Source organism: Morone saxatilis, unplaced genomic scaffold (assembly GCF_004916995.1).
Source record: "Morone saxatilis isolate NCDOM2014 unplaced genomic scaffold, NCSU_SB_2.0 Contig20, whole genome shotgun sequence".
In the NCBI taxonomy this organism is placed as follows: Eukaryota; Metazoa; Chordata; class Actinopteri; family Moronidae; genus Morone; species Morone saxatilis.
Window position 1 is genome coordinate 4,401,386 of NW_023339763.1, and position 15,897 is coordinate 4,417,282.

Sequence of the window (15,897 nt, forward strand, 5' to 3'; positions counted from 1 at the left end):
AAGCTTCGAGGACAGGTATGAGCACGTATAAACATGGTGGAGAAAAAACAAAAACTCTTCAGCAAACTAATGTTGCTTCAATGTTGTTTTTCCTTTTCTTTGTGTTCTTCGTGTCTATTATAGTTATAGGGTGTATCGAAACTGGCTATGTGACAAAATATGTAATATAAAAATAAATAAACTGCAGCAACTGAGCGCCATGGTTACAGTGGAGAGATTGTGACTGGATGGTCGCTGGTTTAGTAAGTTTGTATCTGGACAATTTTGCTGATGGTCACTTGGTTAATGTCTCTGACTGAACTGTAAATACATGAAGAAGGGTTGATTTTATATTCAGTAAACCTGCACTAACTTAAAATAAATGCAGTTTGAACTGACCATTCAGATTACCCAGACAGTTTATGGAATTATATATCATGGCAAAGAAACACTAATATTTACTTCCTGTCACGTCAGCATCTATTTTAAGTTAAAGTCACATAAAACTGTTTTCTCACCTGTGTGTGTCCTTTGGTGTGCCTTCAGATGAGAGCTCTTTGTGTAAACTTTGGTGCAGCCTGAAAAGAAATCACAGAGAGAGATGAGCCAAGCTGACAACAGAAATGTGCTCACCTGACACAAAGCTTACCTTGGCAATAAAGCTGTTATGTAAGGACAAAATGTGCTGTTTCTTGAGTTGTTTTTCCACTCGTGACACAGTAAGAATGACAACTAAGATAACTCATTCTAAGATATTTGGCAAAGGACCATTTCAAACTGTGAGTCTCAAACACTCTAATTATTCCCTTTCACAAACATAGTTGATGTTCCTATCCTGGATAGTAAACTTAAATTATGTAAGCTGGTTTTAATTCAAAATATCACCAGTTAAACTCAGTCATTAATCCATTTTGGATTTTGGAATCCTAAAATCCTTATTCTCTCAAAAAGTGATACAATTGGAATGGGATTATGGAATTTATTTCCCATACAACTACCACAATCATCGTTTAAGGGATATTGTGGCAGCTTTGTTTTATTGTTCTAACACTCTGTTGATGTTTAAGCATGTACAGTGAAAGAGAAGCGGTGTATTACTGACAGATTTTTGCTTTCTGAGTTGAGCATATTTACACAGCAGAGACATTGGTTGAAAGCAATTTGAGCCAACTTGCTGAAACTTGCTTTCATTAGTTGTTTGTGTAGCAAACTGTTATTAAAACCCAGAAAAAACTTTTAAAAGGTCAAACTGCTGATTGTGTAAGTGTCTTGTGTCAAAAAATGGAAGTAGCTTATATAGTACAGTAGTAGTAATATTTAATCTTTGTATCTATGAGCTAATATTAAATTGCATACTGTTTTGTATGTTGCCAACATATGATCAATGGTAGCTGCTGCAAGGTGGGGGACATCTCAGCTGCACATTGAAAGGTTGCTCACAAACAAGATCAAACATGAAATTGATTGCGCAGTGGTGAGCAAACACCAAGATAATGATGCTGCAAGTTTGGCGTCTTCACTTTAAACTTGCAGAAAGTGATTCTGCTGCTGATCATATCAATGAGAGTGTATTTGGTGAAGGGGTTGGGTTGGAAAAGGAGGTGGTTTGATTGGCTTTTGCCTGGAGCAACATACTGTACTGGCTCTAATGATACAACACATAATAAACTGCCAATAAAGTCAGATAACTTAATTTCAGTGGAATCAGTTTTAGTCTTGAAACTAAATTTAGTAGAATAATTAGTTTAGTCATTGTCACTATATTCCTTGACACAAGTAGAACACCTGTTGAAACCAAAGAGCACCAGAATTATTCTCTCACTCTCACACTCAAAATGTATTCTTAAATTACAAATAAACCACAGACCTGGGTAGTCACAGAAGTGGATCCTCCTCTTCTCCAGCTCTGGGTTGTTCCGCCTGTTGTATTTGGGACCTGTCAGGACACCCTGGCCATGTGTCATCAGCAAGGCATGTGGAGACAACCCTGTCACCTTTATATTATCCAGACGCTGCTGGTATGGAGGCGGAGGTTGAGGTGCTAAGCTGAGCAGCTCTGCCTGACCGTCTGGGCTCCCTGGCTGAGAGTTTGGGGGTGAGGGTGGCAGACTGTGGGGCGCTGTGTGCTGTGATGAGTTGGTCGGAGAGGCCTGGTAGTAACCATGGTGCAGGTGGTGTTCTGCCATCATGTAGTTGCCGTTGGATGTTGGCAATGCAACGCCGCCGAGGTTCAGCATGGTCCTAGTACCGGTGGAGCCATGTGCAGACGGACTGGTATGGGACAGAGTCATGGTGAGGTCAGCACAGCTGGTGATGGGCATGTGGTAGACCTGCTGCTGGGGGGCAGGAGGGCCGATGTGAAGCTCTGTGTCCAAATGTGGCTGCTGCTGTTGCTGCTGCTGTGCTGCGGACACACTCACTACTCCTCCAGAGCTCATGTCTGGTTTGATAAAAACGTTGTTGACGACAGGCGGCACACTGAAGACGGAGGTGAAGTCTGGCAGGGCCTGGGTGGTGGGGATGGAGCAGGGGACCTCCAGCCCGGGTTCTGTCTTGATCTGCTGTGGCGTGAGGGTCTTGGTGTTAGGCCGGTAGAGGCCTGTGCGGAGGTGAGTGGTGCTGGGAAGGATGACGTTGATGTTGAGGCTGTAAGGGGCATTAGGTTTGTCCTCCGAGAAGTACTCGTCGACCACGGAGGCGCTCTCTCGTCTGTATTTCTTGTCACCAGTGTCGGCCGAGAGACTCAAAAGAGGACTGTTGACCTGGGGGAGGTATTTGTCCAACTCTAGTTGAGTCTGAAAAGAAACAAAGGAGAGAGAAGGTTAAAGGAGGGCTTCAACATGTGTAATGAGGACTGGGAGTCTAGACGTTACTTTGTACAACCTGCTCCATCTTCTACACTCAGCCAAATTTCTTACCAAATCTTTTGGTTTACACCAGAGTATTAACCTGCTCTCAGTCAACCATGCCATGTAAACAGACCAACCGAGCCAGCTAGTTCATGAACAGTGAGGTGTGTCCAGGACTGTTCAAACTCACAACTCCCACCTGTCTAGAAGATGTAGTGCATTTTAGTCTATTCTATTTGGTTACTATGCGTATCAGAGTTGGTCTCTTCCTCTTCTATGTTGACTTTCTCCTTTTATGATTTTTTTAATGTCATTGGTGCTAAATGGCAACTTAAGAGAACAAAGCCCTTACTGTTTTCTGAGGGAATAACACCAACTATCAATGTATAATATCCTGTAACATCACTTCCAGGGTTTGGGGTTCCACTGAGTGTGAAAACATGTTTAAGTCAATTGATCAATTATAGGATTTTAAAAGCTTTCGGAGGACACTCTGGAAATATCCACAGCAGCAGCAGCTACTGTTTGGCGCAGTATTTGTTTAACATCGACATGGATGGAGTATTTGTTTAACTGGTGTAATTATTTTGTGAGATTAATGCACTGCAGATGATGATAAGGTGGTTGTGACATGGCTCAGTTCCACCCAATCCACCATTAATAGAAACAAGTAAAGCCAAATTCATAAATATATAGGGGGGAAAGAGAGACAGCAGGGTAATAAAAAAAAGAAAGAAAACTGTTAAGGATGAAAGAAAAGTTTTAGAGAAGTTGGTACCAGGAGTCCCTCCTCCATCCTTCCATCATCCTCCACTCCTTCATACCTCACATTCCTGTTTCCCAATGGAGCTCACTGCCCTGACAAACAACCAGGACCAGGATTAGGGACTGACAGCTGAAGATAGATTTCACCTACATCCAAATCTAAGCTGCATGTTTGGAGATGTATTTATCAGTGATCAGTACCTGTTAATTGGTAAGAAATTATAATCTGTAGATTGTTATTGCTCTTGGGTGACAATAATGCAACTGCATTTTCATAAGCTCTCACTATACAACAGTTGTTTCCCAAGAAGAGTCCCCCTAGGACACAGGAAGGGAGAAGATGAGACCAAGCCACAAGAGGAGTAAAGCACAGTACAAGGCAGATAAAGTTAAGTTAAGAAACCAAAACCTTAATTAACTATAATGCAGACACAAAATCTATTCTCAGCCCTAATTCTGCAACTAAAAATTAAAATTCTGCAACTAAAAATTAAAATGTTCCTGGTTTTCTCGTTATATGATAGCATGATTCCCAAAAGGGGTTGTGGCCTTAGCGTTTGGAACTTGATGCCAGTCCAATGTACACTGGTTATTTCCACATCAACATTTCTGTATTTATGTTTTTATATGTTTATTCTTACTGGTTTGAAGTCGGCCTGATGTCAGGTATTTCCATGTATGAGTTAAACAATAGGAAAATTTATATTTGAGGATTATTATGTTATTGCCTTTTGCTTACATTGCCAGGACAACCACATTGCAACTCTGAGTCAAATACGATCAGATCTACTTGTGTGACAGGTTTGGAAATAGTACCTTTGTTAAATACAGAGAAGAGCTTTTTACGCAACAAGACTGGACAGGTGGAGGAGCGTATAAGAAAATAAATCGCAGGTATTTTCCTTTGTTTAGGTTAACGGCATTATGTGATCTTAATCCTGATTAACGGGTGTGCGTCTGTGTGTGTGTGTCATTCAGAGTCTATGAAGCGGACAATCACTCCTCTAGACGTGCATAAGCTGTTACGTAAAGAATCTACGCTGCAGAGACCACACACAAACACACAGACACACACACACACACAGAGATGCACACATGCATATGCCACAAAAATGCAAAAAAGTGAATGTACAGTATGGATGCACACACAAATGCATGCAAATGAAGGCGTGCACAAGCAGACACATCGGCTAACCGACACACGATCGCTCCGTGGGTGTGGTCGATGGAAGCGTTCTGATGCGTGAAGATGATGAAGGAAAAAGCATTCAGACAAACCAAAACAAAGGCTGAAGGCATGAGAAAGACTCAGAGAAACTTAAACACTGTCAGGTAAAAATAGACCTGCCAGACGAATCGAGTCCTCACTGTCACAAGACACACAGCACTGAAGCAAGTATGACGGGAAGGAGGCAAGACCGGAGAGAAAAACAAAAAACAAAACATAGACTATACTAATCCATGTGTCATTTCAACACTGGTTTATAGTCAATGATGATCTAATTACAGTATTTTTTTATATATTTTTGTACATTTATATTTGATTGAGTTTCTAAGTTGTCTTGATCAGTGGCAGCTGAACTGTAAGGAACTGCACCCCATTTAGAAATCACTACCCAGAGTGCACAGTGGAGTCCTGGACTGCATCGACTGAATTTGGGACAAATGACCTAATGAGGTGCTGATGTGCTCGAGGTCGCGTCCAGCAGCTGAGCAGGAGGCACAAAGCCGCAGAGAAGCCCCGTTTCAACACTGTTATTCTGCAGCAGTGCTTCAAGTGCCAGCACTGTCAGCACACACACACACACAGACACACACACACACTCCCCATCCCTCCATTAACAATCAGCTAATATATTTTCATACACAAACCTTGGAGTGTTATTGTTCTGTGGGCACTTCAGTCTGAGAGGTCAGTTCTATGTGTTTAGTTTGTGTTTTGTGTGTATAAATACAGTACTAATGTGTTTGTTTGTTTGTAAGTGGATATGTCATGTGTTTTAATGTGGTTTTCAAATTCAAATTTCAGCTTTGTTTGCTCAAGGCTTCGTCTTAATTTACTAATAACGTATATTCAGTTCAGTCTGTAGTTGGATAAAACATGTGTCAGTATTTGCAACAGGTATAGTTACTGAAAAAAATGCAACAAATCTTTTTCAGAAAAGGATTTAGGCTAGAGGCATATTTTTGTGTTTTACTGGTCAGTACAAACAGTGAAAACATCTTGGCCCAAATGTATTCTTTACTCGTAATTTTTCATGTGCAAGTGTCTGTGTATGTATGTGTGTGTGTGTGTGTGTGTGTCTAATAGATGTCCATCATTCGTCGCTCGGCAAACTCACACCGCCTTGTCATCAGTGCAATCTGAGCGCTTGGTGAAATTAAAGTCTTGGGTATTTACTGAGGAAAAAAAGAAAACAAAAACAGCCTCTCTGTTTCCTTCCCACTGAGGGTTCCTGTGTGCCTTTCAGGATGGGACAAACAGGCCCTGTGCTGCTGGGCTGCTGGCAGCTACAACCCTTGGGCGCCCTTGGCCACGTCCCCTGCTGGCCTGCTGTTGATCCCTCTTCCTGTCACCCTCCGCTCTCTGATTCGCTTGCATCTTTTCTCGCTTCGGAAATTTCTCCATTTAGCCTCTTTTCTGTGCTGTACATGCAAAGACGACAGTGTCTAGAGAAAGGTCAGTGTTATCAACCCGAGGATGCAGCTGCAGTTTCCTAAACAGCACCTTTATAAATCTTCTGTGTCTGCATGTAGTTGGAAAGCATGTTGGAGCATAGGGTTAGCCCGTCTTAGCTCAATTGATGGATGTCTATGAGATGAACTAGCTGCTATTTTCAAAATAAAAGAAATGCACAAAAAATTATCCTGAGATTGACTCTGCAATTTAAAGTCAATAACTGCACACATGCTCAGCAAAACTTCCCTGGATAAAAACCGATAACCTTTAAAGTCATAAATCAGCAGGTTCCTCCTCCGTTTTCAGAGAGGAATTAAAATCTCTGGTCAGGGTTTGAAGCCCTCAAGAACACTCAGTATCAATCAATATCACCCTACTATATCAATCCAATGAACTTCAGTGGAAATGTCGCTGATATTTTATATTATATTTTAACAGCTAAAGGAAACCCTGACATTTTGAATAAGAAGGTATGTGTGTGTATTTGCCTTGTTAGTAATGTTAACTTAACAACACATTAAACAAGAGTCACGGCAACCTCAAAGCAAAGTTTAGTTGATGAACTACAATTCTTAATGTCTCTGTATCATTTTATGTGGTAAACGAGTAGAATATGTTCGGGGGCCAAGACTTTGTCAGTTAATAATTGGAGAACATGCACTCGGCTATGAATCCTTCTGCCTGATAAACAGTCTCTTATCAGTTCTGTTCAGGTTTATGGGACGGAGCGGGAGTTTCCACACTTTCGGCCAATATGACATCCTTAAAGGACCTTCATATGTTTAACCCCCATTTACTACAAAGAGTACTTTACACTGCTATCCATTTTACAATCGTACCAGTATGCTTGATTTTTTACATTTTTCCCATCTTAATCCTTGCAGCTTTTCCATTCAGCTTGCAGAGGCTCAAAATGTTGCGTGAGATGGTAATCCACCACGCTGAACATCTTGTCTGCTTTTGCTGACAAAGTTATATTATTGTTTACTACAGCTGATACGATTTTGAAACGTCTGCATTTTGTTACCAAACAACAGAGTGAATTTGAAATAAATAAGAGCTAACATGATGTTCTTAGTGATGCCATAACCTACTAAGTTTTTTCCACAAAGGTTCGACTGTCAGAAATCTGTCCTTGGAGATTCAGGGGGCATCAAACCTAATTACAAAAACCGTATCTTCCTATGATGTATGTGATAGAAATATTACTATTCATCTTAAATTTAGCTTATTAAAATGTCTATGAAATCCACAAAAGGTGGTTAAACTACATCTACAGATGTCAGCCTCATACTGAGACAGTTATCTTAATAGAGACAAAAACAATCAAAGCAGCCCTTTGGCTGACCTGCGCTTCCTCTGACCTAAAAGCATCCAAGCTACAACGTCTGCCATATTCATCATACCACTTCCACTGCTAATTGTAAAACAAATGGCAGCTTCTGCACACCGGTTTTCCTTTATGGCCCTTAGGAATGCAGAGAAACAGTGGCCATTCGCCTTTGCATCTCCATAAAAAAAACGGAACTGATAGTGTTGGGGGCCACAGGTCTGCTCGCTGTAAATCAACAGAACAGAAATCATGACATGTTCATCAGAGCAAAAACAAAACCTTTGAGACTGTCGTGACGTGTTATGGCCACTGATGGAGGGAGAGATAGGGAGGCTTGTTTTGGCTTCTCAGGACAGTGATGAGTTAACTGTCGGATGGCCAAACTCCAGTTTTGCTTATCTGGGAAAATCAGGAAACTGTCTTTGATAACTTTGGACAATACTTTGGTGTTAAAAACATGTTTGCCTTCTTCTTCTTCTTCTCGTGAAGTTAAATAAATGATACATCATATAAACAAATCTATAATATCCCCATCCGAGCTATGTCTATACAGTATATGGGCATGTATAAAAGTAAAATATAGCAGGATATCAATATATGTGTCGCCCATATCATCAAAATTAAGGCTGCTGGTCTGTGACATAAAAGTATGTATGATATATGACTTTCAATGATTCACACATAAATGTCCATAAATGAAGATATATATGGTATACTAACGCACTGTATGCACATAAAAGGTATGTCCATATATGTACACATACTGACTGATGTTTTCATGGATTACAGCAATCCCACTTTTCTAACTACCTGACTTGGCTCATAATGGATTAAAATGTATCAGGATGTTTTTATTGTTTGTGCTGTTGATAACTTTATGGTGCACCGCAGTGTCAATTCTGTTATTTCAAATAAGCTGTAACATGAACCGATACGTCTGTAACAGAATTTTTTCTTTGCCATTAATCATTGTGCAAACATAAATCATTTTGGGACAGATTTTTTTGGAACCAACTGCAATATCGTTATATCCAGGTTAACTACTCGTCCAAACAATAACCTCTCTCACGTGTTATCCTATTTCTGTCTCTTATTTCTTGTCAGTCTTTGTTCTATATTGTCCCACAAAACAGAAAAGGTCCTTCTCAAATTTAGCTTGCAGTAAGGGGGGGTGGGGTGTCTTGGGGCATTTCCAGTGCTGAAACCTCTACTGGTATTTTGATTTTAAATGTCACAAGATACTTAAGAATAACCTGTGTAAAGATACATAAGGCTATGACTTAACTTTACATTTTAAGGAATTCAGACAGCCTGAAGAAACTAAAGACAACGTTCGAATAACAGACTTGTTAGATGACAATGTGCAAGCACATCCTCGTCTGTTTCCCTCACCACAAAGTGATTTCACCTTTTGTTTTTATCCACCCAAACAATTTTCACTGTTATTCCAGACATATGGAAGGCAAACAGTGGTAGTCATTAAAGAGATTTTGCAGCTTCAGTGGATGAGTTTGCAGACCGCAGGTATTAAGCAACAGCAGAATAAGACTGTCTGGTATGACATGTGTTGTCTGGTACAGAAATACGGCCGGGCATGATGGGTACAGGTGACATTAGCAGACCAAACAATCTGAACAGAGAACAGTATGAGTCAAATGATGAATCGTGGTTCCACTCTGGTTTGCTGGTAAACTGACACCCTGCAAGAGGATCAGACTGATTTATGGGTTTGCATAATACACTAGGCTGATAATTAACTCGTTTATCAGCCATCGATGTCTCTTTTTTAGCAAACATAATACAGCTTCACCACAGCTCAATAGAACCTCTCAAAAAAAGCTACAAAAAACGGAATAATTTGTTGGTGTTTACTGTTCTTATTGATGAATTTGCAAAACAGCTTAAAGCTATTTCTTTTTAGTTGTGAACTTTTGCAGTTGCCTCAAAAACCAAGTTTTTCTTCTCAGGCTCAGCTGTATGTTGCTCTATTTTACAGTATTTTGCAATCAGTTCGGTCTATAAACCCAGGTTGAGGTGTATATATGCCAGGAGTTTTTTGAAGCACAAGTTCTGTCAAGTTATGCTGGTGATAAATACAAGTAAGGCAACCTGGTTAAAGGTGTTTAAAAGCAGCTGCAATAATCTGAGAACTGCTTTATTCTGATCACATCGGAATTTTCACTGTGAAAAAGCATACAAACAGAGCCAGTAGTGTTGGTCACCACTGACAGCCATTTAGCACAATAACAACACTTTAAGAGATGTTATACACAAAATCAGTCACTGAGCTAAAAGCTGGAACTCTCTTTTAACTCAAACCCAATATCAAATCCAACCTACATTTCACAAAAAAAGTCAAAATGAATTAACTCTCCTCAAATCACACTTAAACTCACATCACCAATCACTGTGGGATTCTGTGAGCTGAGACTTGCTGCCTGTAGATGCTTGCTCAGATGCAAATCAGCTGCTTGTGTTGTCCTGGAAGTCAAATCATTAGTCAAACCAAAACCATTTCAGCCTTCAGGGGCATGAAAAACGGCAGCAACGAAAGAGCGGAAAAAGATAGGAGAATGTGCAACAATTCACCGGTGGAAGGCTGACATGACGGAAACATATGTAAGTGGGTTAGTCAAGTCAAAACAAGGCATCAGAAGCATAAACTCAAACACTGTGGGGTCCCGGTAGAGTCCCAGGATGTAAAAAAAAACAAAACTATATCTCAGTATTGATCTTCAGGAATCATTAGGCATGACTGGCAACACAATCTTGAGCTGTATGTCATAAAGTTACTCTGTAACTTCCCCTGTCGTCTATATACAGTCTTCCTAGAAACCCATTAATGATATAATGGCAAAAGAATCTGGAAATAGGTTTCATATAAGTTACTTATTAATCCCAGAATAAAACATACACTGTTTGAATATGGACACAAAACTAATGAACAAAAATGAAATAAATTAGGTCTAATCCATGTTTTGATGACAAGTGAAACTAAATTAGGGATTTATCACTTTTCACTGATTTGTATCAAAGTAAACAGAATAGCTTTGAGTTTTGGACTGTTGGTTGCACCAAACAACATTTTTAAGACGTCACATTTGGCTCTGGGAACTTCCAATGGGCATTTCTCACTGTTTTCTGACATTTTATAGACCAAAGGACTGATCCAATAATAAAAAAAATAGGACGCTTGATAGTGAAAATAATAGTTGCAGCTCTACACTGCACCATTCATCCAATGGCAACTGATGAATAATGGTATCATTAAATGCAATGTCTGGTCAGTGTAGAAACATCACAGACCAAACACACAAAAAATACTTGACCACAATGCTCTTTAAACAGTCACTACGCTTTTACAGTCAGCAGGCGAGTTATTACCTGTGTGTATAAATGCCACTCTTATGTTCACTGAAAAGGGCGATTCTGGCTCCAAAGACAGATTAATGGTAACACTTACAGAACCCTCTTGCAGATCAACTCCAAAATTATCCAAATACCACAAGTGTATAAGAGACAAAAGGACATTCCTCCACTTATGGGTTATGCAAGAGTAGTTGAAATAATTGGTTGACTTTCTCAGCTCTCATCAACCTTATTTACAGCTGTTTTCAGGAAAAAAGCTCTGAAACCTGATACACTACTTACCCAGCACCAATTGGCAAGTAAAGTGACTAGCTGATGAACATTTAGCAGCAAAAGAGTCAGACATTTGCTTCAGGAGTTCATAGAGTACTATAACAGAGCTAAAAGGAGGAGGTGTGTAAATACGTAACTGTTTGCTGACACTATTGCCATGACAACTTTATAAGGTAGAGGCAAGGCAGCCTCTGCCATCAGTGTGTGAATGTGTAAATCTGAAATGTAGCATAAAGGGGGACTACTGGATGTAAGACTAGAAAGGCACCATAAAAATGCATGTGCATACCATAATGTCAGCGTTGGGTTTACAGCAAGTATATAAAGAGACTGAGTATACAAAATGTATTTTCACTTTTCATCTTATGGAGGACTGAACTGCTTTAACATCCTCAAACTGACAATTTTTTGACAAATTACTCAGCACACAGCATAAACACTGATAAACACAACAAAGACACAAGTGAGCCAAAGGCCCCTACGCATGTGACATGTGCTCGTGGAGCCTCATCAGCCTTTCACTGCTGCTGTGACTTTCTCATGAGGTCGGCCTTTATCATCCTACCCACTGCCTCGAGGCAGCCTGCGGAGATGCGGGCCCTGCTCAGACAGGTTGGGCAACATACTGCTGTCACGATACAGGCTCAGTTAAGTGCTCTTTAAAACACCAACACAATGACACAAAGAAAGAAGAAAAAAAGAAGAAAAAAAAGAAAGTGAAAAAAAGAAAAGAAGCAGAATCCCCCCACCCCCCAACTTTCTGTTGTGCTTAAGTCGAAAACCCTGAAACCAAATTATAGACAGGAGACGAAAAAGGATGAAAGAGACGGAGAGTGACCTGCTGTGATCTGTGAGGAATGTGTTTGAGAAACACACTTCATGCACATTTATAGTGAATCAAGAGCACATAAGGTGAACCCTCTGCTGCGGTTGGCATTCATTTGCCTTAGGGGTAACCATTTCTCTTAACCTGACTTCTTTGTTCTTGACAAAGTCATGTTTTGCATAACATCAAACACTGCATGTTACTGCAACGAGAAACAAGAGAAAAAGCAGTTGAATGTTAGCCACTTGTCTCGAGCGAAACCTCAGAGGAAACACCAAAAGTCACATAAACCATGCTGTTACAGAAGTATCACATGGTGTTTTTATGTTAAAATATATACTTCTAAGTTGTTTTATTCGAAGCAATAATGTCAGATGATTCTTACAAAGATTTGTCTTATGATGCTGAAGTCACTGATTGACAACTAAAACCTGTGCTCATGCTCAGGTTTTCAGCTGCATTACATTGTGATTTGTGAGATCCAACAAGCACACAAACTAGTTCATTTGGGCTATAAAATAATTCTTCTCTGTTTATGACTGACCTACATTTAGCATTGTAGCAAGACAGGCAGAGCAGCTCACCCAGAATAAAAACTTGAAGATAGAAGAAGACATAGTAACTAAAAAAACCACAAGAAAACAACATTTGAGCATTTGTGCACATTTTTCAATGAACTGAAAACCGAGTATGTCATATTCTGCCACTAGGGGGTCTCGCACATCAAAACAGTAACAAAAGTCGTAGTTTGATGACAGTGTGAAGTAGTTTGGGATTGTGGGAGTTGTTCTCTTCATTGTTAAACCACCCTTGCAGACGTAAAATCCATCTGACGTGACGTGTAAACTTGGATTTACGTTAATTTGATTCGCATTCGCCGACTTCCTTTCTCACTCTCTGACGTATCCCATGTATATACCCAAAAGTTATAGCAACTAGAGGCAAGCAAGCAAACGGAAATATGACTCTGGGTTTAAACACTGTTGGAAAACAGAATATATAGCATATAGTATATAGCATGTCTAGCGCTTTAAGACATTCTAATGTGGAAATGTTAAATATTACATCGTTATTATTTACAATCAGAATTTATACAAAACTGGATGTTTTAGATAGAAAAAGGACAATTGGTAGAGACATGGTTACATACAAAAAATATTTTAAAAAGAAGAAAACAAGGCAAGACAAACTCCTGATCCATCCAAAAGTGAGTATCTGAGTTTCACTGTTGCACATAGCCTTTAGGACTCCTGCACCTGTCCAAGTGACAATGCCCATAAAGTCAGCTCAAAACAGCTCCAGCATGTGACCGCTTACACTCCACGTTTGCATAAAAATCAACAGCATAAGCCGGGGCCTACTCAACACATGACGCTTTGTGCGGAATATGTTGCACGCAGGTAATCATATCCACCTACATCGACACCACCAGAGAATAACAAAAAAGCAACCAAGAGCCAGGTGAACCAACATCTTCACTGTATCAAATCCAGTGGGGCTCTGCATTTGCTGGTCATGTGGGACCCACAGAGGAGCAGAGCAGTTTTAGGGTCTGCCGCCTGTTTACCAAACACCTGGTAGGAGGCCTAACTCAGCACCGTATGAGGCATCCGGTTTCTGTTTGGGTTCTGTTGTAATCACGCAGGGCCAATTCACAATTCACCGCCATTTAACTTTAATGCAGCTGTCATGTCTCTGCTGTGATCGGTTGTATCGTGTTTAACAAAGCGATGGGGGGTGGTCATGAAATGTTCTTTATCCTCTAGTATTACCGATTTCCTACTTTAATCATGCAACCCTCCCCTGCTACAACATGACGTGAGTCACTTCCTGAAATGTTCAGGCACATTTCCGACATCAGAGCAACAAGTTTTCACCGATTATCTTGGGCAGACAGACAGATCTACAAAGGAATGTGATGATTGATGGAGAAGAATCCATTTTACAGACTTGTCTAAAAGTCAACTTGCTTCTCCATCATGTGATCAAATCCCATGACTGAACAGCTTGGACAGGCGGGTTCGGTATTCATAATCTGAGGAAACAAGCAGGAAACCTCGTGTGTGCTTCAGCTCTTTACTGGCCCAGCTTAGTGTATGTGTACTATCAAAATAATATGAAATAAACTTTGCAGTATATTCATATCAACACAGTGTGTATACAAAGCTTATCTCTACATCCTGAAATAACTGTAACTGTATCTAAAGTTAATACAATCAACAAAACTGCACTGTGTGTATGAGAATGACATTATAGAATCTTAAAAGCAACATAAATCAACAGCAGCTTCAAACTGAGTCTACTAAAATCAATGTTCCTTACATTGCAGAAGTACAAATAAAGTTGTATTCAATCATTTATATTGCACAACTGCCACTAGTTGCCCCAGGACTTTACCTGCGTTTTCTAACATGTCAGGTGTGTGTGTAGGACTTTAACCTGCCTGTACAGGTGAGCTGCGTCCTTTCACAGGTAAAACCAGCCGGACAAACAGAAAAATGTGCACACCATGCAGCTTAGCGCTAATTGAAAGGTTGTGAACAGGTTAGTTTATCCTCAAAACCAGTTTTTACTTTGACTGAAGCAGCCCCTGCAGCCACACATGAAAGTGAAGGTAAAAAAAATCAATAGTGAACAGTTATCGAAGCACCCAGAGAGGCCGGACCTCCAGTTCACCAGGAGCCCGGCCGTCCTCAGCGGGTAGGCGGAGACTCTCACCGCGGGTTTGACGTCCTCAAACACGGACGTGTCCTCAGAGCCGTCCGCTCCCGACATCCTCACCGGCTTCAGCTGCGTGAAAACCGCCCTTTCGTCTGTCGTATGCGGCGGATTCATGGCCAGTCCTACACTCGTTGCCATTAAAATGATTATTTAAACAAATGTATCTTCCTGTGAGTTTGGGTTATAATCGCATAAAGTAGTTATTACTGTTAACTGCGTCTTGTTGGAGCTGAAAGCTAAGGAAGAATCCCACAGCCCTCCCCTCTCTTCTGTCTCACAGGTAGGTTTTACCTGAGCTCAAGTATGGACCTGCTACCTGGAGGAGACGGTGAATACACGGCACAGCCAATGAGAGCAGAAAGAACAGTCCTGTGGTCCAATCAGCTGAGTGGAGGGAGGGACCTACCTGAGGGATTCAGGAAAAGAGGAAAAAACAACTGGAGGGCATCAGGCAAGGTATTGTCCTCTCACCTGCACACACACACACAAACTACAAGCTTGTTTTCTACAGTCAAGCTGATCTTTTTTTTTCTTTTAATAGAAATCTGCTCTGATAAAAGTGAGTTCAAATTAGCTGGATTATATCTTTAAAGTAATTTCTACCACAAACTACCTGAAGGTTTTTTATTTCTTTCCTGGTCATGTTTCTTCCGTTTGTGATTTTTGAAATAACGTGCATCCCTGCCACACACAGAAAGCAATACATGAGTCACGCTGATAAAGTTCACCTGTGGCCATGCACCGTTAAAACCTATTGTATTCAACAATAGACTGGTGAAACTGTGCGTCTGTACTGTTTTACATCCTACTAGTAAAAGTGTTGTTCTTTGGTCATATCTCTTTTTTTAGTGTGTGCACGGCAACACACAGGAAACAATTAAAAGTCACCATGACTGCTTTTCTTTGCAAGTTACTGCAGGTTCAGGAAATGCTAAAGCTTTAGTCGTGGTGTGTAATGAGAGCTACACACAAGAATTGTTTAATAGAAGTATAATAGAAACATATAAAGACAAGGATCATCTTTGTGAGATCTTAGAAACAAGATAAGAAATGAAATGAATGAAATCCCTTTTTCAATAAATCAGTGACCTGTGGTCAGAGA

At 40.4% G+C, this 15,897-nt stretch overlaps 1 protein-coding gene across 1 annotated transcript; it reads right to left on the minus strand.

The window, feature by feature from the left end:
• Positions 1-451: 451 nt before the first annotated feature.
• Positions 452-15,060, minus strand: klf5l (Kruppel-like factor 5 like). Its single transcript, XM_035666892.1, has 3 exons — positions 14,793-15,060; positions 1,847-2,774; positions 452-557 (listed from the first exon to the last, which is right to left on the minus strand). The coding sequence occupies exons 1-3, from the start codon at positions 14,931-14,933 to the stop codon at positions 460-462; spliced, it is 1,167 nt and encodes a 388-aa protein (XP_035522785.1). The 5' UTR covers positions 14,934-15,060; the 3' UTR covers positions 452-459.
• Between the last annotated feature and the right edge of the window lie 837 nt (positions 15,061-15,897).